The 26,429-nt window shown below is 37.1% G+C and overlaps 1 protein-coding gene across 2 annotated transcripts in view; it reads left to right on the top strand.

The window, feature by feature from the left end:
- LOC129882425 (uncharacterized) overlaps positions 1 to 21,402 on the top strand; it is a 29,700-nt gene extending 8,298 nt beyond the window's left edge. The window contains exons 9-24 of one of the 2 annotated variants that reach the window (XM_055956716.1): positions 6,049 to 6,196; positions 6,281 to 6,441; positions 6,912 to 7,011; positions 13,729 to 13,803; positions 13,932 to 14,066; positions 15,148 to 15,237; positions 15,712 to 15,852; positions 15,933 to 16,037; positions 16,113 to 16,271; positions 17,083 to 17,127; positions 17,238 to 17,459; positions 19,074 to 19,180; positions 19,294 to 19,350; positions 19,444 to 19,504; positions 19,592 to 19,835; positions 20,948 to 21,402. In XM_055956716.1, coding sequence (XP_055812691.1) covers positions 6,049 to 6,196; positions 6,281 to 6,441; positions 6,912 to 7,011; positions 13,729 to 13,803; positions 13,932 to 14,066; positions 15,148 to 15,237; positions 15,712 to 15,852; positions 15,933 to 16,037; positions 16,113 to 16,271; positions 17,083 to 17,127; positions 17,238 to 17,459; positions 19,074 to 19,180; positions 19,294 to 19,350; positions 19,444 to 19,504; positions 19,592 to 19,753 — 1,768 coding nt within the window. In that variant the 3' untranslated portion in view covers positions 19,754 to 19,835; positions 20,948 to 21,402. Of the gene's footprint in view, positions 1 to 6,048; positions 6,197 to 6,280; positions 6,442 to 6,911; positions 7,012 to 13,728; positions 13,804 to 13,931; positions 14,067 to 15,147; positions 15,238 to 15,675; positions 15,853 to 15,932; positions 16,038 to 16,112; positions 16,272 to 17,082; positions 17,128 to 17,237; positions 17,460 to 19,073; positions 19,181 to 19,293; positions 19,351 to 19,443; positions 19,505 to 19,591; positions 19,836 to 20,947 lie in introns of both variants that reach the window. The other variant, XM_055956715.1, reaches the window with a different exon arrangement.
- The last annotated feature ends 5,027 nt before the right edge of the window (positions 21,403 to 26,429 follow it).

Genomic DNA, 26,429 nt, shown 5'->3' with positions numbered 1-26,429 from the left:
AAAACCTTCAGTTTCTGTTGACTTCAAACACGCTCCGGTCTTGCCATATAAAATGAAAGAGCATTTTGAAGGGAGTAAAGGTGGAGATTATCCGGGTCTCATTTGAATGTCCACAAGTTGAGGAAAGGGGATAGTTTGATATGAATTGACATCTTCTGTTCTGAGAGAAAATTTTAAGCTGTTGTACTTATAATATACGTAAAAGGATAAGAAATACCATGCAAAAGTGTACATAAATGTCTAATTGTTACTTTTGGGTCAAAATGTGCCTTTTCCTAATAAACATATTGTAACCCATCATTAGTTTTTATACATATAAGATCATAGTGATCCATCATTAATTTTCAATATTTTTCGAATTCGGTTAGGGGACTAAATGACTAATGGTAGGGCCATGGGTGGTCTGTGGGGATTTTAATGTATGCAGATACAATTCTGAAAAAAGAAACTGCACTAGAAGAACAAAAGGGATGAGGGAGTTCTCTGACTTTATTGAAGATATGAATCTCATTGACTTGCAATTAGAAGATGCAAAATACACATGGTTCAAAGGGGACCTCGAGGAAGCTGCTTCAAGAATTGATAGGATGTTAATCTCTGCAGATTGGAATGATAGTTTTCAATAATCTGAAACAGATACCCTTTCAGAGGATTACTTCTGATCACACTCCTACTGCTCTACAAGGGGGATCTTGGGAAAGAAAAAAAAGTTACGATAAGTTTGAAAATTGGTGGTTGGGTACTAAGGGATTTATAGACAAAGTCAGAGGTTGGTGAAATAACTTCAGCTATGAAGGAAGACCTAATCACATTTTGGCCTGTAAGATGAAAGCCTTAAAGAACAAGTTCAAAATATGGAGTAAGAGTGGGCAGGGGAACCTTGGGTCGTCGAGGAAGAATTTGCTAAGGAAATTGGCTAATATAGAGACAATTTCAAGGATAAGAACGCTTACAAATGGAGACTACTAGGGATTGCAATGGGCAGGGAGAGGCGGGACGCGATGGGTTTTGGGCTATGCGGGGCGGGGCTGGTTTAAGGATTTGTGGGGTGGGGCGGAGGTGGGTTGGGTTGAAATATATTTTTGAATTAATTGGGGGCGGGCGGGTTGTGGGTTTATGCGGGTCAATGTTGTGAAAGGCAAGGCGAGGCGACCCTTCATCGCCTATTAGCTTTGTGGCGAGGTGATCTTCAAAAGGCGACGCCATGGTGACAATGGCGACAAAGGCAAGAAAGGCGTCACCTTTTGTATTTTCTTAAAATAAAGCGACCAATTTAGGATTTTAAAGTTAAAAGGTAATTTTAGAGTTTTCTTTTCAAATTTGCACAGTTGCACTCTTAGACTACGACTCCAACCAATCGACTCGACTTCTCCGGCGACCAGCTAGACTTTTCCGGCGACTCCACAGTGCCACTAATACGTAGTATCTTCTTTTCTTCTTCTAATTTCTTCTTCCTCTGTTTCTTTTTCCTTCTTCTTCTTCAGACTTCAGAATTACTTCTACTTCTGTTTTTTTTTCTAACTGTTGACTTTTGTTCTGTTTTTTTCTCATTCAAGTTCTAGACTTTTAGTATGTATTCTCTATTTTCAGTTTTTGAATTGAAATATTTGCTAATATGTTATTGCTATTGAGATTTTGATTATTTACATATGCAATTAAATATTTTATTTTTTTGGTATTAATAAGTGCCGCACTTCAAAAAAAGGCGAGCGCCTCACCTCGTAGCGAGGCAGTCTCTTGTCGCCTTTCGCCGTCCAAAACACTGATGCGGGTCAATCAAAACAGAAGTTAAAAAAAGTCTTTCTAAAATCTTGTGGAAAAAGAAATCTAGAAAACATGTAAACTTACAATTTTTCTGAAAAGAATTTTTTTTGTTTATGTGAAAGCTTCATATATTATTTATTGCTTTATGCCTGTAAGTATATATTTTTTTAATCTTTCATCTTTGTTAGTTGTATTCTGCTTGTGCAAAGTAAATTTGTATACAAGAATTATGGTAATCTTATTAAAGGTCAGAAAAATTGATGAAGCAAATTATTTGACTATACAGAAGAATGTGGCTGATAATGATTTACAAATAATATTTCACTCAATATTTAAATCAATATAAAATCACCTCCCAGTAGGTATATAAACTAGTAACACACATTACATTGTGTTTCAAAATGAGTTATCAAGACCAAGGCAAACAAAGAGAAATGATCCACTTTCTTTTTATTGATTTAAGTTTTATATATCTATAATAAGCATTCAATGATAATCTAATAAAAATAATTAACTTGTTATCCCAAATTAAAAATATTATAGCTAACGTCAAAAAAATTATTTTACAACATACATATATTAAATATTTTTTATACGTAAGAATTAGAGCATCATATTACTAAAAACTGTTCCGAATCCTATTTCGGAAGTGAAGCACATTATGTGGGGCGGGTCAGAGCGGATTTATGCAGAGCAGGTTTAAAACACATAAAAGTGCGGGGCAGGTTGGAAATTTTGTAGGTTAAGGCTCAACCCCCTGCCTCCGTCCCGCCTCCTATTGCCATCCCTAGAGACTACAAACAAAGCTGAATTGTTGCTTGAGTGTGAAGATCTGATTAAGAAAGAAGAAAGTGTTTGGAGGCAAAGATCAAGGGCAGGGCTGAAGGAGGGAGACAAAAATACTAAGTTTTTACACAAGGTTGCCACTGCTCACAGAAGGTACAACAATATAGACCAAATTTGTGTTCAAGGAAAAATAATTCAGGAGAATGCTAGAATTGAAGGGGAGATAATAGAATTTTATCAAAGCCTATATACAAAAAACAGTTCATTGGAAGCCTGCTTACCATTTTTCAAAACTGTCCAGTTCTATCAATGCAGGAAAATGAGAGTATGCAAGTAAGTTTTGGGGAAGAAGGAAGGAGAGGTGTTGAGATGTCTAAAACCGTGACCTAATGACGTTGAGATGTCTTACCATGTGATTTTCATCAAATGCTGGGAAGTGGTGAAACAAGATATCATGAATGCTTTACATAATTTTCATGAGCAGGGCATGTTTAAAAGGAGCTTCAATGCCTACCTTTATAACACTCGTTCCAAATAAGAAAGGTGCGAAAGAGCTAAAGTATTTCAGGCCAATCAATTTGATAGGTAGCGTATACAAAATCTTCTCAAAAGTACTCAGAGAGGCTAAAAGGAGTGATGGCAAAACTGATGGAATCGCAACAAATGACCTTTATTAAAAGAAAATTATGGATGCAGTTTTGTTTGCTAATGAAGCTGTGGGGTCCAAACAGAAGCAAGGACAACCAGGGATTCTTTGCAAACTTGACATAGAGAAAGCCTATGACCATGTCAATTGGGCCTCTATCGGGAGTGCTAAATAGGATGGGGTTTGGACAAAAGTGGATAAACTAGGTAAAATTTTGCATATCCACTGTGAGTTTTTCAGCTATTATCAATGGCTCCCCAACATGGTTCTTCAGGGCACATAAGAGTCTAAGAATAGGTGACCCTTTGTCACCATTCTTATTCTTATTAGCAATGGAAGATCTCAACAACATAGTCAAAACAACAAATATGAATGGGTGGTTGAGAGGTTTCAATGTGGTCAGAGAAGGAAGGGATAATTTGGAGGTAACTCATTTGCAATATGCAGATGATACCCTCATTTATGGTGATGCAGATGACGAACAAATCAAATTTCTGAGGGTGATATTGGTTATCTTTGAAGGGATGTCTGGACTGCACGTCGACCAGAGAGATCCTATCAATGAGGTCACAACCATGAACTCCTTAAATTCAATTCTGGGAGGAGAGATTGGTAGACTGCCAACCGTGTAGTTGGGTATGCCTTTAGGAGCAGAATCAAAGTCTAAGGAAAACTGGAATAGTGTGGTTGAGAAATGTGAGAAGAACTTGGCAAGGTGGAAAAGACGATACTTGTCACTAGGGTACCATAAACACTCATCAACTACGTTAGATTCCTTGCCAACTTATATGATTTCCCTATTCCCATACCAACAAAAGTCATTAGTAGTTGGGGACAAAATTATGAAGAAGTTTTTGTGGCAAGAAAATAAAGACAGAAAAAGCTACCACTTGGTCAAGTGGAAATCTCTGATAATTGACAAGAAGTTTGGGGATCAAGAATCTGGATACTAAGGCACTCAGAATGAAATGGTTATGAAAGTCTGCCGATGACAAGGAGACTTTGTGGGGGAGAGTCATAGAAGCTAAGTATGAGGAGGAAGACAAATGGATGACTAAGGAAATTATAACTCCTTATGGAGTTAACTTATACATCATAGATCTCTGGAATGAGCTTAAGTGCTTCTTCAAAATCAAGGTGAACAGTGGGGCTAAAACCAGGTTCTGTACAGATGAATGGCATGAAGAAGGCAACTTAGAAAGGCTATTCCCAGATATCTACTCCTTTGCACTACACCAGCAGAGTACCATAGTAGAATTATGGACAACAGAGGGATGGAGATTCAACTTCAGAGGGCAACTCAATGATTGGGAAATGCCAAGAAAGGCAGATTTCATCAACAAGATTGAGCAATTTTGGTGGATTGGGAGTAGATGAAGATGAACTATCGTGGCAGGGAGATGAGAAACACATATACAAAGTGAGCAAAGTTTATAGGAAAATGAACAACCACAACCAGCAAACAAGTTGTTGGCCATGAAAGAACATTGGGAAAACCAAAATACCATATAAAGTGGCATGCTTTGTGTGGCTTTTGGCAAAGGAGGCAGTGCTTACCCAGGAGAATCTAATGTAAAGGGGGGGGGGGTATTTAAGCCCCAGGTGCTTCTTGTGTGGGGAGCAGGCAAAGACTGTGAATCATCTATTCTTACATTGTAGAATCACAGGACAACTATGATGATTGTTTTTGAACCTCAGAGGAATAGCATGGAGCATGCCGAGGAAGATTATTGATGCCTTAACAAGCTGGGTTGTTGGCCAAGAATAGAGGCAGGCGGAGGATAGTCCCAACAAGCATTTGGTGGACAATATGGAAGGAGAGGAATTCTAGGTGTTTTGAGAGCATAGAGAACAATATGCAACAAATAAAGCTCAATTGCATCTTGCTAATGTGTTTTTGGTGTAATCAGTTACTTTCTAATGATCCTGTCTCTATTATGGATGTTTTAGACTCATTATAGACATCAGATCATAGAATCATAGATGTAGGTAGTACTCTATAAATATGAGGGTACAAAAACTTTTGTAAAATTCTGATTCTGACATGTATATACCAAGTTACCAGTTTCAATAAAAGAAGGATAAACATTTGCTAATATAATCATTGGTTTTAAAGTAAAAATACAACAATCATATTGCCATAAAACACCAAAATTTATTGCATTGTTTCAAATCACAAAATATGTTTAAAATATCGTTGATGAAGTTATTGTTGACCCTTCTTTCATATATATATATATATATATATATATACGTATATTTTTTTTTTTTGATAAATGTTGACCCTTCTTTCATAATAACTTTAAAAATCAAGAAATATATTAACAAATGTTTGTTCTACTTTAATTCAGAAAAGATTAAGAAATAAAAGTATTTTCTATTTTATTAGGATTTTATAAATCATTATCTAAATGAAAATTAATGATGAGATTATTTAGATCTTATATAAATGACCTACATAATCAGTTTAAAAAGTATATATGGTAATTCTGTTTAATTGATAAAAGGAGATTAAGAAGGAAAAAGATACTTTCCACTTTTATATTAGTTACAGAGATTTAAAAATAATTTTTATAAAAAAGTTCTTTAAAAATAATAGTTTATTTGGAGAATCATGTGTTTAAAAAGAAAAGAAACAATATGATTATTAGGAAAAAGGGACATTTTGACCCAAAAGTAACAATAGGGACAATTTTGGACCAAAGTATTAACAAAAGGGGCACTTTTGGACCAAACTATTAACGGAGGGCATTTTTGTTCAATTTTACATAGTTTAAGGGCATTTTTGATCCTTTTCTGTAAATATATTATTGTGACCTGTCTCCTTATTCTTCCAATTTCTCCAAATATAGGTACTTTGTTCTGACTGCAAGTGATATGGAGGAATGGTACCAGAACCCAGAGTCTTTCTATCACGAGCAGGATTCAGTGCTATGGTCAGAGAAACTAAGGCCATGTGCTGAAGCTCTATATATTGTCTTGTTTGAGAATCATAGTCAAGTATGTTGACCCTATTCGCTGTGTTGTTCAATAACCTTAACACATTGCATTAGTCCGGGCATGAACTTGTTATCTGATTTTCAGCTGCTAGGACCTGTTGTTGTCTCTATTCTGCAAGAGGCTATGAGTGGCTGCCCTTCTGCAGTTAATGAAATAACTCCAGCACTGCTTCTTAAGGATGCTGCATATGGTGCTGCTGCATACATTTACTATGAGCTCTCGAACTATCTGAGTTTCAAGGATTGGTATGTGCTTTTTATGCTTGTAATATTGTTGAATCAAATAGCTCTGACCCCTCAGACGTTCTGGAATTTTCTATCCTCGTACTATCTTAGCAAAGACATCTGAAACAAGGTGATAAAACTAGAGGATTAGCAAAACAGAATAAAAGAAATAGCAAATGTAGTGGCTTTGCCTGTGCTGTGTTATTCACATGAAGGGAATGGATAAAGTCAACTACATTTTTGTCAACATCATGATTTATTAGTAACATTTTTCCTCTTGATCTTAAAATATATTCAGGTGCCATATATTGAATGGTTTTGTTCTCCCATTGCCCAAGACAGTGAAACTCATCCTTTAGATACCACTCTATTATATGAAATCATTTTTAAAAATATTACTTGGTCATTTTGTTGGGGTTTGAAAAATTGGAAGTCAAATTCTATTGGGAATATAAATATATGTCTTCACAATCTCTTAACATGTTATGCAGGTTCAATGGAGCATTATCATTGGAGTTGACAAATGATCATTCCAATATGCGGATAATCCACAGAAAAGTAGCACTAATCCTTGGACAATGGGTTTCAGAGGTATTAAGACTACAGCGATCAAAAAAGAGAGTTTCCCGGAAATTGCTTTACACAGTGTTCGAATTAAGAAGGGGAGATGGAAAGTAAAAAATGTCTGTTTCCCCATTTCTGTCAAATTTGGAATGGGTTAAAGGACTGATATGTGAGGGTTACTCACCATCCATTTTTACTTCCTAACCAAACAAGGGAATGGAACTTTTCTCTTTGCTTCTTTTGGGTTGAATAACTCCCCCTTCTGCAACTTCTCTTTTAACCCTACTATACAAGGCTATACCTTCCCTTCTTCTTGATTGAGAGTGAGAATAGATGAATGTCCTTCAGCACCCACGTGATATTAAGTTATTTAATATTTGTGGTTTGAAGTGTCATTTACGAACTTCTCAGAACTCTTGGTTGTCCCATATTCTATGCTCTTGAATAGGTCAAACAGATGCTTTTCATTTTTTTACCAATCTAAAACTGCAACAACAGCCTTTAAGGATGAGAGCAACTAATTCCAATTCTCCTTTGTCATCATAGAGATACAGGAAAAAAGAAAACAATTATTCAAGCATGTTTTTTTTGTAAAACAAGTTCAGCATTCCTTTAGTGAGAGTTTGTCAGTGGTCTAAACTCTTAAAGACCCTAACAAGTGTCTTCCCTAGGAGAAATATAACATACTTTTAATTGAACAAGTTTATAGCAATTATATATGCTGTTCCTCTCATTTCTACAAACTTCCACTTAACTTCAAGTTAAGTTTTGTTTTCTTGTCATATAAGTCAAGCGTAAGTTATTTATAAAATTGGTTTTGGATTACCAATATATAAGGTGTAATCTATGGGAATTTTGAAAGAGAGGAGTAATCTATGAAATGTTCATGCAAGCTTCGTTCTTCAATCAGCAATTCTTGTAAGAAAAATGTTTAATATGGTGAATCCTTGTTGGTTCATCGTAATCTAAAATAATACTTCATCTGTCCAATTTATGTGTCAAACTTTCCTTTTTAGTCCATTCCAAAAAGAATATCACTTTTTTTTGTTTTTTGAGAATGGTAACTTTACTTCTATATATCCACAGGTATACTACAACAAAGTGTAGTTCCCCGTCACAAAAGTTGTCACTTTACAGAATCCTAGTAATTCTAGTTACAGCCAGTCAATTGCATTAAAAGCCTCTTCTGTACTATCTATGAGCCCGTTTGGATTGGCTTTAAGTTGGTTAAAACCAACTTAAAGTTCCTTTTCAGCTTTTGGACGTGTTTGCCTAATGCTGACTTTAAGACATAAAGTTTTTAAAGTCAGTCAAAAATGAAAAGTTAGGATTCCTAACTTTTTTTTTCCAAAGTGCTTAAAGTCATTTTTTTTGACCATGGAAATTACTTTTATATCTATTATATTTTAACTAAATTCCCAAACTACCTTTTTTTTATTCTTTTAACCCTAAAATTCACATCATAAGCACTTTTATCCAAACACTCAACTGCTTATTTATAAAAATAACTTTCAGCACTTCAAAGTTCTAAAAGCACTTCATACATAAAAGTTATTTTTTTTAAGCCAATCCAAACGGGCTCTATAACTACTTGTTTACACCAAAAATAATAAAGGCCTAAGCAGTCTGTCTTGATTTTGTCTATATTGTCTATAACTACTTGTTTACACCAAAAATAATGAAGGCCTAAGCAGTCTGTCTTGATTTTGTCTATATTGCTCTTTTTTGCCTTCAAAACACCTTTGGTTCCTCTCTTTCCAAATAGTCCACCATATACATGCAGGGTAGCATCTAGAGCAGAGGTTGAATTTCCTCTTGTTCAGGTTTTCATGAGTGAGAACTGCTTCCTTTGCCAATAACCAGGTAAAATAGTTTACCTTATAAGGCACTTTGGTCTTCCAGATCATTCTCCATGGTCACCCTATCTCTTGTGTATTTGTTCCTGTCAAGTCTTCGTAAGCCGACCTGACAGTAAAAATACCTTTACTATCCACCTTCCACACCAAGCTGTCCCTTTCGGCAGTAAGATTGAAGCTCTGAGGGACTGAATTCTGAAAATCTGCTACCATGGCCATTTCCCAGTCATTGAGGTTCCTTCTAAGCTGGAGATTCCAACCTTGTCTTGTCCATAAATCTGCCACAGTAGCATCCTGATGTTGGCATAAGTTGTATAGCTCGGGGAAAATCTGTTTCAAAGGCCATTGCCCAAACCATATATCCTTCCAGAAAGCCACCTTCTCTCCATTTCCAACCTTGCAATTTGTTCTGTTAGCAACAAGCTGCCATAGGTTCCTAATAGATCTCCATACACTGCAATTAATTAAGTTGCGCGGACTCTTCATTTTGCTGCTGCACCTGTGTCGACACTAGACGGGTGCGGGTGTGGGTGCGGGTGCGGGATACGTGTGGGATTCGGTCAAACACATCAGATACTTTGACCAAGAGTCCATGGACAATGCACATCTGATGTGACGGGTGCGAGTGCGAGTGCGGGGTGGGATACGTGTAGGATTCGGTCAACCCACATCAGATACTTTGACCAAGATGCTTTTCCTCTTGGTCAATATTCATTGCTTCATGTTTCAAGCCAAACAGAGAGATGCTAAATATTCAAGCAGTTGTGTTCCGACTTATGGTAGACAGTAGGAATGATCTGTAAGGAGAGTTGGTGGAAGGTCTTGAATGACTTTCTTTTTCTTTCCTGAGGGAAGAATATTTTTATCTTTATAACTATATTTTTATAATATTAAATATATTTAGCTGAATCCCCACACCTGTATCCATACTCGGATTTGTATCCCCGAATCTTAAAATTTGGATTTTGCCGAATCCTACTCTCGGATTTGCATCCGTCTCGGACACCTGCACTCGAGTCCAAGCAACTTAGGCAGTTATAAGGAGTGGTCACCTCTTCTGTCATCCATCTATCCTGCATGCCATATTTTGCTCTGATCACCTCTTTCCATAAAGCTTCTTATGGGGCTGCAAACTTCCATAACCACTTCATCATCAAACTCTTGTTGTGTGTGTTCAGTTCTCTGATATTTAAACCCCCTCCTCTCTTGCTTTGAAGTAGCTCCTCCCACTTCACTAAGTGATAATTCTTCTTGTCTTCACTTCCCTTCCATAAAAAGTGTCTCTTGATTGCATCTAATCTTTCAATCACACTAGCTGGGATAGGGAAGACTGACATCTGCATTTGGTCCCTTGTGGCTCCACCAATTACTAGAGTGTCATCTGCATATTGCAGATTTGTTACCGTTGTTTCCTGCTCTATCTCCCACTTGGAATCCTCTGACCCAACCTCTATCCCTTGCTCTTTGTAGAAGATTGCTCAGTCCCTCCATGGCTAGGAGGATAAAGCGGAAAGGGGACAGTTGATCTCCTTGCCCCATACCCCTATATGAAGAGAAAACGCCACATCGACTTCTATTTATCAATATTGAGAATTTTACTGTGCTAATACAATACAGTGTCTGATCACCTGAGCCACTTAGCACCAAAACCCATCCTCTGTAGCATGTTCATTAAGAAGTCCCAATTCAAATGATCATATGCTTTCTGGATATCCAGTTTGCATAGAATCCCAGCTTGTTTTTCTTTCTGTCTTGAGTCTACACACTCATTTGCCACTAGCACTGCATCCATGATCTGTCTGTTCTTGATGAAAGTCATTTGTTGCCTATGTACCAGCTTATGCATCACTTTTTTCAGCCTTTTCTACTAAGACCTTAGCAAAGATTTTATATACTCCCCCCACTAGACTTATAGGTCTAAAATCATTTAAATCCATTGCTCCTTCCTTTTTGGGGATTAATGCCACAAAAGTAGCATTTATGCTTCTCTCAAAAGTTCCCTCCTTATGGAAAGATTGGATTGCTGCCACTACCTCCCTACTGATGATGTTCCAACAGTGGCTGAAAATAGCCACTGTGAAACCATCAGGCCCTGGTGCCTTGTCCCCAGCACAAGATCTGATACTATCTATGATTTCCTGCTCTTCAAAAGGGGCCACTACCATAATATTTTCTTCTTCATTGATCACAGGACATTCTCTCCCTCAAGGTCAGGCCTCCAATCTTCAGTTTCTTAGTATAAGTTCTCATAGTATTCAATTATCACTCTCCTCACCTCTAATGGTTCAGTCACTAACACCTCATTGACTTTTAACTTGTCAATTGTGTCAAATCTCTTACGTGCATTTGCTGTTTTATGGAAGAAACCAGTGTATCTATCCCCTTCATTGAGCCAAGTTGCCCTGGATCTTTGCCTCCAGTCTGTTTCCTCATGGTTTGCAATGCTTTCCAACTCTGAAATGAGTGACGTTTTAGAGGCCATCTCCCCTTCCTCCAAGATTCTTTGTTCTTGTATCACTTCAAGTTCTGCTAACTGCTTGAGGATCACTTGTTTTTGTTGTTTCAGATTGCCATTCACTGTTCTACTCCACTCCTTCAGTTTGCCTTTCAAAGCCCTCAACTTTGAAACCAGAATGAAATCAGGTTTACCATAGAAGTTGAAAGATTCCCACCAACTCCTTGTTCTGTCATTGAATTCCTCTGTGTTTAGCCACCAATTCTCAAATTTGAAATACGACTTCGTCACCTCCCATTCTCCACGCTGTAAAAATATTGGGGCATGGTCTGATACTATCCTCTGCGTAACTGATTGTTTGATGTTCCTGAAGATTGAGTCCCAATCTTCTGACACCAGAAATCTATCTAATCTGGCAGCTGTGGTGTGTCTCTCCCCTCTCCTCCTAGTGTAATTTCCCCCAGCTAAGTCAAGGTCCATCAGTTCCATATCTACAATGAACTCTGAAAATTGTGTCATTGATTTGTTGATTCTGTTACAATTGGCCTTCTCAGAGGGATACCTTACTGTTAAAATCTCCACATAGCAAGGGCCATTGATTAGACCCCTGGCTGCTCCCAGTTCCCCCAAGTTTCCTCTCTTTCTAGTGTGTTGTTTGGTGCATATCACAAGTTCCGAGGACATTCCTGTTAGGCTGCAAGATACTGAATATTTCCCTACACTACTTATCACCCCCTTCCTAGATTCTTTTGTCCCACATTATGACTATCCCTCCCCTTGTCCCACTTGCCTCCAGTTGTACATGATTAGCCCACCTACTGCCCCAAACTTCTTTGACATAGTTTGCAATATCTCCTTCCAGTTTGGTCTCCTGGAGACAAACTATATCAGCTTTCCAGATTCTCAACATGTTCCTAATCATACTTCTTTTTTTCCTAAAGTTCAGCCCCCTTACATTCCAAGATATTATGTTCACATTCATTCATCCATGATAGACAGATACCCCCTCTACTCCTAGTACCATTGCTCATGAATTTTGTGTCCAGCTGCAGACTTTTCAATTCCTGTAACCCCCTTCTTTTCCCATTACTCTGTTCACTTTGATTTCCCCTATTTCCTTGTTTATTGCTCTCTATCTTCATCAACAACTCCTTTGCTTTTTCTTCGCACCCCTTAAAATTTACTCCAAATTCCGAACTTAGTCTGATTATATTCTGCTGTATGCAATCTGAAATTTGTAAACCAGAATTTTCTTCTTTTGGAAATTGAATTTGCCGCGGTATTGCTTCTCATGGTATGACGCTTTGATTGCCTTCTGTTCGTTGTTCTGCAACCATAATTTCTTTCTTCTCTCCCCGTCCTCTCACTTTTTCAGTCGGAATCTCCATTGAAATCCCCCTCTGTTGAAAAAGAATATCACTTTTCTATAATTAGATATAATTTAACTTTAAAATCCTCTTTTGCCCTTAATGAAATGATTTATAGCCACACAAATATCTAAGGTTTGTTTTACCACAAATTTCAAAAGTTCCATTTCTTTCTTAAATTTTGTGCCAAATCAAATGGTGCCACATAAATTGGGATAGAGGGAGTGTTGTATTTGGATATATCAGTGTTATCAAAGGCGTGCTTTATGTGCGCTTAAGCCTTGAAGCGAGGCTCAAAACGTGGTTAGCGCTTCGCCTTGCTTTATGTGCGCTTTAGTGTGGTCATCAAGGTTCTAAGGCAAACTTTTCCTTGCCAATGAGTCTCTTTTGAAAAAGTGACACTAAACAATTGATATTTCACTTTATCATACCTTTTTTTCAATTTCTTTGGTCATATATTTGTCATTCATGTTTATAATTATTAGTCTTGGACTAAACTTATATATTTTGTATCTTTTTCTCCCTTTGCGCCTTTTTTCATTAAAGCACACACTTTATTTGCGCTCTTTGGTCATAGCGGGAGCTTAAGTGCACCGGGCTGCCCTTTTTTATTTGCGCTCTGCGCTTAAAGCCCTAATGAACCTTAGAGCTTTTTGCGCTTTCCACCTTTGATAACACTGGGATATATAGTAATGGAAATCTTTGACTTTCTGTTTTTCTATATACACACACACACACACTTATTTTTCACTTCTATTTTTATTTTATTTAGTATGCCGATGATATAGAATGAGCTTAAATGAAGACGTGGGGATTCATATAGCCGGCACCAACTTGTTTTGGGATTGAGGCTTAGTTGTTGTTGTTGTCTTTGCTCTATTACTGTTTATATGTTATTGTTTCACTGACAGTTGTAGGTTATTATGCTATAGTTATGTGCCTTTAACCCATAGTTTTATGGAGCTAGCAATCGTGTATACTTTCGTCTAACTGTGTTTTCACACCAGATTAAACATGACACCAGACGCGATCACATATACTTTTGTCTAATTATGTTTTCTCACAGATTAAAGATGACACCAGAAGAGCAGTTTATTGTGCTCTAATCAGATTACTTCAGGACAATGACTTGTGTGTAAGGGTATGCCACATTTTATATAAAACAACTACCTTCTGAATTAAGCTGTACATCTATCAGAATTTTCTGAATTTTAAGTTTCCATTCATTCACTTTGTGTTATACTGAAGCTACTTTGTCTCTTCTTTTAGCTGACAGCATGCCGGTCCTTGTATTTTCATATTGAAGATGCAACTTTTAATGAGAATGAGTTCTTAGATCTTCTTCCGGTTTGTTGGGATCTGTGTTTCAAAGTGGTGGATGAAGTACAGGAATTTGACTCAAAGGTAGATATCAGCTGGTGTTCTTCCCAACTTTAAATGGCCTATTTAATCCTCATTTACTTATTTGTTTATTTATTTTTGTCTATATTGCTCGGACTCTTTAAAAATGTTGTTGTTCTCCCTCTTAATGATAATTACTTTCCTGGGGCGGTTGTTGCTGCACCCATATTGGATCTTCTAAAATTGAACTACTTTTGGAGGATCCGACACGCATCCGTTGACATTTTTGAAGAGTCCGAGCAACATAGGTTTTGGTAACCGAGAAAACCAAGGGCCACTAAGTTCACGGTTTGAAACTCGATGGATAATGGACCTGCCCTCTACCCTTCACTATTTAATTTCTCCTTTGTCCCTATTTATATGACAAACTTTTCTCTTTAGTCAGTCCCAAAAAGAATGGCACATTTCCTTATTTGGCAAAAAGTCTACGAAGGTGTACTCTTCTACTAAAAATTCATTTATTTTAACGGTAGTTTTGGAACATTGCGAAGTCTTCCTATATTTCTTAAACTTAGTGCCCAGTCAAACTACATCACATAAATTGGTACGGAGGGAGTGTCATTTACTTGCTCATATTTTTTGTTGTAATATTGCTGTATCCGATTTCTGGTATCTTTAGTTCCCTTAGACCTTTGCAATAACTCTCAGTTAAGGGGAAGTAGAACTGATGAAGTGTTACATGTACATGCATAAGTTCAACATATTTTGGGTGTTATTGGTTGATGCTTGAATGAATTGTAACATTGTTGAGGAGGCTCACAAATATTTGAGGGGGCAGGTTAGAGAGAGGATCCATTTCTAAGTTATCTCTTGCCCTGTTATTTTTCTTTGCTCCGTGGAAAAAAATGCTCATGTTATAGTTGTCAGAGAATGGGAAATAAGGAGAAGAAAAAGAAACAGGATTTTTTCTTAGCAAGGTAACACTAGAAAGAAGATTTGTCCCTTTCACTTTTTTTTAATATCCTGGAAATCTTTTTCCAACTAATTTTTTTCTTTCAGACTGTCTTTAGTTTTCAATCTTCTATATTTTTTGGTTGTTTTTAAGTTTTCTGCTCAGTGTTTTTTTTTTTGATAAAATTTTCAGGTTCAAGTTTTGAATACTATCTCTGTTCTGATAGCACGTGTTACTGAAGTTACACCATATGCAAACAAGTTGATGCTATTTTTCCAGAAGGTATCCTTATGGTCTTCTTTTTCCGCTTCTCCTTGTTGACATGTTAACTTGTGTTCGATGACTTATATGCAGTTGAAGTTTTATTTTATTAACATTACCATTCCAGAGTACAATCTCTTTAAGATTCCGCCTTCCTAAAATTTCATCTAGAAGTTAGGAGAAAAATCGGGACTTTTAAGTAAAGCCTGTTCATTAGATGGTAGATTCTATGCTGTCACTTTCTGCTGTTTCTCAAGCTTCCTATTTGGAGACCCAAACTTAATTACCTCTATTCTCCTTACTTGCATTTTGTGTAGTTTCTAAGGAAAAATTGTTGATAGAATTGCATGTGAGAGTAGGATTCTTAATGAATTCCGCGTGCTTTTGTTTCCTATTAAACTTTATCTGTGTGATTTACTGTTCTTTAGTTTTTGCTGATTAGAGCTTTTCCTTTATTAGGCATGGGAAGAATCTTCTGATGAAAGCATCTTGCAGATTCAACTTCTTACTGCATTGAAGAATTTTGTAGTTGCTCTCGGTTATCAGTCGCCTAAATCGTACGGCATGTTATTGCCGATTTTGCAAAGTGGAATTAACATAACCAGCCCTGATGAACTTCTAGAAGACTGCATGCAGGCATGTTCTATATGTGGCCGATTTAATTGATTAGTTTCACATTAGAACTGTGCCCTAATTCCAGCTAGTTTATCATGCAGTTATGGGAAGCAACACTTATTAATGCCCCTTCTATGGTACCAGAGTTGTTGGGGTATTTCCCATGCCTTATGGAAATTTTGGAAAGAAGTTTTGATCACTTGAAGGTTGAGGATAGATTTAACAGAACTAATATTTTCAGTTCTGGATTGTTTTTTGTGCTGATGTTCCATGACATGTAGGTTGCTACAAATATCATTGAAGACTATGTTATTTTGGGTGGAAGGGAATTTCTCAGTTTGCATGCGTCTAATGTTGCTAAACTTCTAGATCTGGTGGTTGGGAATGTCAATGACAGGGGACTACTCTCAGTTATTCCAGTCATTGACATTCTAGTTCAGGTATTTGATTTCCTTTCCACTTTTATTAAATTATGTGTTGGTGGAACTTGGAAGGCCAGGAATTGTAGATTAACCAGATAAATAATAGGCATAATACTTAAATATGTCCTTTAACTTGACCTGAGCTCACATTTATGCACTCCAAATTTGGGTGTGCACAAGTAGACACTTAAACTTGTATAAAGTTGAACAAATAGACACACGTGTCCTACATGGCGTCCTACATAGCAATTTGAGTCCTATGTGGCGTCCTACATGTATTATGCCACATAGGACTCATGTGTCTACTTGTTCAACTTTATACATGTTTAAGTGTCTACTTGTGCACACCCAAAGTTGATGGGCATAAATGTGAAATTAGGCCAAGTTAAAGGGCACATTTATGTATGATATGCTACCTATGCTGCTTTAGTTTGAGTGCTTCTTTTGAAACAGGGCTGCAAATAGTTAGAACTGAAGGGATGGGAAAACGGAATGGACATGCTCCTTAAGACGCATAATTCCATATGTTCTGAATTTGAGCTTTAGATAAGAGAGAAGTTAAGGAAAAGAGTAGTTCATATGATTCTTAAAACCTTCAATTCCTTTGTTCTAAGTTTGAACTTTGATAAGATCAAAATGTATCAAAAGTAAGTTTCAATACAAACTTCTCATGTTATAAACTTGAGCTTTGATAAGATGAAAATGTATTGAGACTAGGTTTCAGTACAAACTTCTCACTAACTCTGACTAGAATATCGGTGGATTAAATATATGCCCAAAAGGGTTCTTCCTGTGAATGATATGTGCTAATGCTTTTATGATGTGGCAGTGTTTCCCGATGGAAGTGCCTCAGCTAATCAGCTCCACACTGCAGGTAAATGTATTTCTCTTCTTTGTCTTCTCTGTTTTATTTAGGCACTACAACATGTATGTCTACCTATTCCTTTATGGCATGATTTCACGTGGTTCCATGAATGCTGCCAGAAATTAATAATCATGTGCCTGACTGGGGGAGATGATCATGATCCTTCCAAGGCAGCTGTAAAAGCATCATCATCAGCACTGCTGGCAAGAATTTTGGTGATGAACACTAATTATCTTGCGCAGCTAACTTCTGATCCATCACTGTCTATAGACCTTCAGAAATCTGGTTTTCCTGGTGAAGAAAACATACTCCTTTGCCTTGTCGACATGTGGCTTGAAAAGGTAAGTTTAATGATTAAATTTGGAGTTTGATAGATATCATTGTGATTAATGGTTTCCTTTAGGACCTCTACAAAACCTGAGCTGATACTTATGATGGTACGGTGTGTTCTTGGTTTGTCTGTTCAATCAAAATATATCTCCTTGCTGTATCAAGGTGCAAATATGTGAGGCATTAACCATTGACCCCAGTTGAGCACCGGGTTGTCAAATTTGACCTTGAAGCGAGGCTGAAACGTGTTGAGCGCTTCGCCTCACTTAATGTGCACCTCAGTATCACTATCAAGGTTCTAAGACATACCTTTCCTTGCCAGTGAGCCTCTTTAAGAGGCGACACTAAACAATTGATATTTCACTTTATCATTTTTCTTTTCATTTCTTTGTTCATATATTTTTCATTCATGCTTATAATTATTAGTCTTGGACTAAACACATATATTTATATTTTTTCCTCCGTTTGTGCCTTTTGTCATTAAAGCCCAAGCTTTATTTGTGTTGAAAGCCCCAACAGACCTTAGAGCTTTTTTGTGCCTTTTGCTTTTGACAACACTTGATTTGAGAACAAACTAGTTAGTATGAAATCATAGACTTTTTGGCTATAGTATCATTCAGTATAAGATGGCAGGTGTCAAAAGAAATTATTCAGTATATGATGGAACTATTTGACATAACATTCATGTGGAACTTTTGGCTATAAATGCACTTCTATAGTAATAGGAGTTGCAACAGTTCCTGATTTTTTAAATAGTCTATAATATTATCAGTTAGGAAGCAAGTATGCTTGTTTCCTTTTGTCATTAACACAAAGATTTTGTTAATGCTTCAGAGCCAATCACCAAATTGGCGTTTGTCCTATACAAAAGTTGGCCATCCCCCATACAAAAACACTGAAAGAGATCACCTCTATAAAACAACTCCAGGGAAGTGCTAATGAAGTCTACCATATTTTGCAGTTCATGTACTTCCTGAAGCTTTGACCATAAAGTCAATATACAAGAACATTATATTTATTTTTGATAACCAAGAAATCACCAAAGGTTAAAGGCGCAAGATTCGAAACAAATGGATAATGGGCCTGCCCCTCTACCATTTTCCACTTAAATACCAGACTGTTGTCTGCGACAGGGTTCAAACCCGTGTCATGCGCCTTACCGACACATCATGGACATCTCTATTTTAACACCTATAAAAAGTTACCTTCAAAACTCCTAGAATTTCTTACTTTCCATAGTACCCAACATCACTGGTTGAGATTGTCCTCCAAACTTTCTTCAATGATTTGTTCCTTCCTTTACCCTAACATGACAGTAGATCCCTCAACTCCCCTTTCCTTTGTTCCTTCTGCTTCTTCAGCATCCAGAATCACCTTTTCCAGTTCATGAAAGATCAAGGCATCATCTATAAATTATTTATCCATCTTTGTAGTGGGTTCATGTTGTTAAATCCATATGGCTGGAACTTTGTGGTCTTGCATCTTCTCAATCCTTTTATAGAAAGTTTGGGGAAGTTTAGTCTGAAATTCTTCTTTGAACTTTGTTCTGATAACAACTTTGTGTGGTGTTCTTCACCTAACGTTTTATGTTATTGTTGGTCTTTTGTTTTCTGAAATTTTCTCAGGTTGACAATGTTACCTCTTTCCAGAAGAAGACAATTGGTTTTGCCCTCTCTATAATTCTAACTTTGAGGTTGCCTCAAGTACTTGATAAACTTGATCAGATTATGAGGTATTTGATTGAATTTGTATTGTGAGATTTATTTATGTGTTTGCGTTTAATCATTATCCTAATCTGATATGTACGTTTTGTTTATGCTAATCTAACCTCTATGCTTTTGGTAGTGTATGTACAAGTGTTATATTGGGTGGAAGTGAGGATTTAAGTGAGGAAGAGTCTAGGTATGTCTGATAATCTTTCTTTTTACTTTAATGGCTCTTGAGATTTTGACAACTGATGAGACTCTATATGCATTATAAAATATGAAACCACAGTAGTGACAGTGTAAGCTCTAGCAAACCACATGTGCCAAGCAAGGAGTTGAGGAGGAGACAGGTAAGCCCTGGTGCTTGTACTTATAAAAGAACAGGGTAATATAGCTTTTTTCCAAATTGTTTTCTTAGTGAGATTTTTCTTTTTTAGATGAAACTCTCGGACCCAATAAACCAGATTTCATTGGAGAACTCAGTGAGAGACAATCTTCAAACTTGTTCATCTCTTCATGGGGAATCCTTTAATGCAGCCATTGGTAGATTGCACCCTTCAGTACTCAATCAATTAAAACAAGCATTGAAGATGCCATGAATTAAATACTGGGTGTCAATTCTTGATGTGATTTTCTAAGTTGGTCTTTGAGTTCCAATGATCCCACCAAGGCGTAAGACAGGTGAGTCATTCTCTATAAGGATGCATTTAAGTTTCTTATTTCTCCTTGATCCCCAAATACAATTTTTTTTTGTTTTAATATTATGTGGACATATATTAAAGGGAGGTACATATATCACGGCAACGAATCTGTTATAATTTAAGAGAATACATGTAGTAGTGGATGATTATAATGAAGCCGGTGCAGCGGATGGGGTTGCTCCTCCTTTAACTAGAGGTTTCGAGTTTGAGCCCTGAGTATGGAAAAATCCTTGGTAGAGAGTGCTTCCACCCGAATGGGGCCTTACGTAGTGCGAATGGATTAGTCGGGCTCCAATGCGGGTATGGGACACTGGATGGGAAACCAAAAATAAAATAAAATAATGAGACTTGCTGTATGAAATTCTGCATAAACTTCCTGTGTTAATCTTGATATATGGGTGTTGTCCTCTTTATCAAAGAAAATATGTATGGGTGTTGTCTTGATTACAATGGAAAAACATGTGATGTGTCTCAAACGTCTTTTGGTAGTTGCTCTCAAGTATGAACAAAAATGATAAAAGAGAAGCGAAGCATTATGCTGCAAGATTTCCTTCACATTCAAATATAGTTTGGTTTTTAAGCCCAAGTCAATGATTTTCTCTTACTTTGTAAAATGAAAATGACCAAATAGCTGGCAAAAATTAGAATAGCATGGAGATTATGTCATAATGTAGTCCAGTGGTTTCTGAAGTTCATATATATATATATATATATATATATATATATATATATAGTAAGGTATACATTTCTTAAGTTAGTTGATTTATTTACTGGAGACAGTTGATCCTTGCAGAGTGCAAAACTTCTATTGGGCCTCTAATTTTAACTCATCATGTGACTTTTTGCCTTGGTAGACTATTTTCACCCTACTATTGATCCCTCCCCCTTTATATTCTTTTCCCACATCTCTGGCTCTGGCTCTTTGTGCCTTGGTTTGTGTTCCTTGTCGTATCATTTACATCTGGAAGTTAGTTAGCTGATGAATGTAAGATTCTTAGGGAAATCCAGGGATTTGCATAATTGCATCCATCCGTATGTGTATTCTTCCTAGCTTTACTAAGGTCAAAACTGATGCATTCTTCTACTGTCCAGGTCTCACCTAGAAGCATGCTGCTGCGTCGTTATTAATGAAGTTCCATTTTTTCGCCCCTATAGTTTGGTTGGATTGTTGTTGTTCTCGAATGGGTTGTATTGCCCTAGTTGGGGGAGGAGGTGTTGCTATTAAGGGCATTCTCCACTTAGCCACCCAATTTTTCTCCCTGTTTGGGGTGCGGTCTTACGTTGTAAATAGCACGATCCTCTCATGTCGTGGTTTTTAAGGCATAAAGGATCAGAGCTTGAGGTTGTAATACCGGATAGTGTGCAGTTACCATTTGCTCAAAGCAGGAAATAGGGACAATGACGGAAAGAGATAATTCACTTAAAGGGCATTAGCCGACTATTCTAGTTGTGCGCTTGTGACTTTTTTTGTTTCTTTGATGTGTTTGAAACAAGCGGAAAAGGGTAATTTAATCCTCTACTTTTAAATATTGTCTACATTTACCCTTTGTTATATTATCCGGTCATATTTACCCCTATTGTTATACCTTCCAGCCATATTTACTTAAGGGGTGTTTGGATTGAGTTTTTTAAAGTGTCTTAAAAGTTAAAAACCTAAAGGTCAATTTTTGCCTTTTTTTTTGTTGTTGATACTTTTCAGCCTAAAGCACTTTTTGAGTTGTCCAAATATTTTCAAAACTAAAAAAAAAATTTAAAAGCCAAAAATCACTAAAAATAAGTCAATTCAAACACCCACTTAGTACCATTGGCAGTTCTTGTTCTCCCGATTTAGTTAGACACCATCATATGTAGGAATGTCACCAATTTTAGTATTTCCAATATAGTTATTTGTGTCATTTATTTTATAAAATTTTACGTTAGTTCACTCAACGCATGGATTCATATAAATGCTAGAGATAAGTGTCAAAAATACACTTAATTTTTTTTTGAGTTTCGTACCTAAACTATTAGAAGTGTGAATGTCATACATAAATTATCACTTATTAGTTTGGAAAACACACTTTAGTGGTGTGTAATACTCTCTATTTTTTTCAAAACCTTGCCACATGACATTCCACATATATAAAATATTTCACCTTGACAAAAATTAAATAAACTATTAATATTAATTGAAAATTAAAGATTAGAGTATTTTTATTTCCAAAATAAAAGAAATAATTATTTTTTAAAATATAGAAATCCAAATCCAATTGCGTCTATAAATTTGTTTAAAAGTAATCAAGTGTTAGGAATAATACAGTTTAAATTCATATGTGTCCAGTATGCACCAGATTGTACTCTGGATGGATTGTTTAACATTGGTTTTACCGGCCCATATTACTGGTCTACTTTAATATTTAATCGATCGTTTGACACCAACAAAATGTAACCCATCTCTTGTGGTACAATGATAGTTTCGTACACAAACACTTTCAAAGTTTTCATGTTCCAAACTTGGGGCGGCTTAATACCACGATCAAAAGTTGAGATCATGATGACACACATTGTTGTTATAAGTTTAATAGCATCTAACACACCATATGAGACTACCAAGAGAAGTCAGGCCACAAATAAACAATATATAAAGGGCAATAAAGAAATTATCTCAAAATCTGTTGTTATAAGTTTAATAGCATCTAATATAAATTTGAGTCTGAATACATAATATAAGTCTCAGAATATTGTAAAGATTGGAAATGAAAGATGGACTATCGGCGATCTGGATCTAAAAATCTCACCACTGGTCCAATGCTGGTATATCCACTAGGACGCAACTACCGCGTTGGATACCCCAACTAGAATCTGCATCAAAAGGGACATAGAAGTAGGGTTGAGTACAATCCACATTTACTCAGTAGGTGTAATCGACTGAGTATAAGGAATTAATCAAACCTATGAAATAAACTAAGGAACGCTTCCACTTGCATATAGAAAAGTCCCACTCCGGCTATGCTACCGCCAATTTATATAGAACGGCACAATTAAAGTAAACACATAGGTACAGTTGAATATCATAGTTAATCAGACAGGTCAAATATTATAGATATCGATGCGATGCAATGCAATGTGATGATACGGTGGAATCAAGACTGTCGCACAAACTGTTGTATACACCTGCCGAGCTGTGTTACCAAGCATGATCCATGGGGGTCTCACAGACCATATATCTCATCACAATCTCAATATATCAACTACCTCACCACCCAGCTCATGGCCAATGACTCATGATACTAATATCTCATCCTCTTGCTACCTAACTCGTGGTCAAGGATATATAAAAATGTGTCACATTTTCTTTCTCAAAAAGAATTTCCACAGTGCGCAACTTTCCAATGATCAATGATATGATAGATGAGGATGAATGCATTCACAACATGTAAGGCATGGAGGTAGAATTCAACTCAACATGTAGTACAATGTTCAAAATTCTCAAAACTTAACCTAAACATGATATTCACCCTCAATAGACAGTAATGAGAAGGAAAAATACCTCAATTCTAGTGTTCACCCTTTTTTGAAAATGTACTCAAGTATGCTCAAAACCCCTAACTCAACCCCCTCATACGGGCATTTCAATTCAAATAACCTTTTCACATCTCTAACACAGTTAAGTCATGTATTACACAGTCTTAACACATATAAGATATCAAATAAGGCCTCCACACAGGCTACACAACACATAAACCCCTCACATGGACATCACAATATAAAAAAGCCCCCACACGGGCATTTCAAAGTAAATTAACAGTCTCAAATTACACTACGACCCCATTCCAAAGTCTACAACATAGAATTGACTAATTACCCCAACTCAGCCCCAAGAAGAATAGCTAAACCTACCTCAATTGACGAAATCGCACTCGAACACTTCTACCAGATGAACAACTCTTGAATTCAATGTTCGGAATAACAATACACTATCAAGAATGAAACATACGCTTCACAAGGAGTCCAATGACACCCATATTGATAGGTTTCGAAATCAGGGGTAAAATGATCCAAAAATCGATTAATCTTGGAAAGGGATCAAATCTGGAAATTAGTTTCAAAATCAGATTCTATACGAAAAAAGGAGTTCATAGGTGAAAAATCCATAAAAATGGAGTAAGATTTGAGGTAGAAATCACCATTTAAAGTTTCATGAAAAACCTCCAAAGTTTGAGGTCAAAATCATGAATTTTAAGATAAAATCACAAGATAATGGAAGGAAATCGAAGGATTTAGGTTATAAATACTTACCCAAACGAAGTTCTTTAAAAATCTACTCTCAAAAATTGTCCCATCGAGCTCAAGAACTCCAAAAATGGTGAAAATGGGGTTTCCCTCGATACTGTTTAGGTGAAAATTGTTCTTCGAGAATGCCGACACTTCACTCCGCGAATGTGGAGCACATGGAGGTAGTCCTCCGCGAACGCGATGAAGAGTGCCGCAAATACGGATCACAAGCAGCTCTACCCTCTGCGAAAGCACCATACTACCTGCGAATGTGGAGGCTTCCCAGGCCCTTCTCCGCTAATGGCTAGGGGACCCGCGATCGCGGTCCTAAAGGCACCAGATACCAGAAACAAGAAAAGAGTTAAGGTTCAAGTTTTCGATCAAACCCTCGAGATTCGTTCAGAATTTTGTACTCACAAACCATATATGCACTCCTACTAAATTCGACGTTCCGGAATCATTGGAATTCGAATTCAAGGTCTCCTTGACCCGAAACTCGATAAGTCGTAACTAAACGAATATGAACCTCAAAAAGATCAAAATTCCCTTGGAACTTCCGAAAAATATAATGAAACCTCTCTTAGGCCTAAACTCACCTCCCGAAACCAACGAAATCATTAGAAATCCAATTAAAGTCTCCAAACTCGAATTGTTGACCAAAGTCAAACTTAACTTATTTAAAATCAAACTTTTCAACTTGGGACCTCAATTTCATGATACAAGTCCAAATTCAAAAATGAAGACACACCTAGAACAATTTCCACATTCCGGAGCTGATGGAACTAACGGAATCCCATTTCGAGGCCCGTAGCTCCGGTTGGTACCGAAAACCATTTTTTAGCAACTTAACTCTTTAAAACTCAAAAACTTATCCAATTCACAAATTATTAAGACTTTAACAAATTCAACTACACAAACTGATCAAATAACACTCGGAGGTATTAATGATAGGGGTAAAACAATAATTTCTTGAGAATTTTCGAAAATAAGCCTCAAGGTCATTACAAAATCCACCACTTAAAATCATATTCATCCACAAACATAAGATAAAGGAAAGTACATGGAGTCTCAAAAAGCTGAGGGTACCGGGCCCGCATTTCAGACCCTAACTCTCAAGTCGCCTCCTCAATAGGCCGATGCCACCACTGTACCTTGATTGAAGCGATCCTCTTGATCCTGAGCCTACAAAGCTGCCTTTCTAGGATATCTACCGGCTCCTCCTCAAAAGTCAAATCTGTACCCAACTCTACCGCATTATAAGAAATCACATGGAACTCATCCGGGATATACTTACGAAGCATGAAGAGATGAAACACCGGATGGACAGCTGATAATATAGGGGGTAAGGTCAAACTCATAAGCTACCCCACCTACTCTTCTTAGAATCTCGAATGGGACAAAAAACCTCGGGCTAAGCTTTCTCTTTTTCCCGAATCTCGTCATATCTTTCATGGGTGATATTTTAAGCCACATATGGTCACCAACCATGAACTTTAAGGGACAGACCCTCCTGTCAGCATGGCTCTTCTGGAAACTTTGGGCTGTCAATAATTGACTCTAAATCAAGTGTACCCACTCCATAGCATCCCTGAGTAAGTCAGTATCCGATGCATCAACCGCAACTAAATCAAATCACCCGATGGGTGATTGACACCTACGACCATACAATGCCTCAAACGGTGCCATCTGAATGCTGGAGTGATAACTGGTATTATAGGTAAGCTCCGCTAAGGGCAAGTGTTGGTCCCATCGGGCACCAGAATCAATCACACAGGACCTAAGCATATCCTCCAACACCTAAATAGTCCACTCGAACTGTCCATCGGTCTGGGGATGAAATGCTGAACTCATGTCTAGTCACGTACCCAAACCACACTGCAATGCCTCCCAAAAGTGAGAGGTGAACACTGAATCCTGGTCTGACACAATAGAGATACGCACCCCATGCAACCTAACAATATCACGAAGGTAGATCCTAGCTAACTGCTCCACATTGTAGCTAGTCTTCACTAGAAGGAAATGGGCTGATTTGGTCAATCGGTCCACAATCACCCAAACAGAGTCATACTTACGCAATGCCATGGGTAATCCAGACACAAAATTCATAGTGATACGCTCCTGCTTCCACTCGAGATGAGCATCATTTGCATAGGACCACCCAATTTCTAATGCTCATACTTTACTTGTTAGAAATTCAGAAAACCAATCTCATAACTTTTTTTGCAGGCAGAAGGAAAGAGAAAACGAGCGAAACGAAATGGAGCGAGGGGGAGGGAGGATCTACTCTTTATGCCACACCACCAATAGTGTCGTTTCAAGT

Source organism: Solanum dulcamara, chromosome 3 (assembly GCF_947179165.1).
Source record: "Solanum dulcamara chromosome 3, daSolDulc1.2, whole genome shotgun sequence".
Classification (NCBI taxonomy): Eukaryota; Viridiplantae; Streptophyta; class Magnoliopsida; order Solanales; family Solanaceae; genus Solanum; species Solanum dulcamara.
The sequence above is the reverse complement of the archived record's forward strand: the minus strand, read 5'-3'. Positions and strand labels throughout refer to the sequence as shown.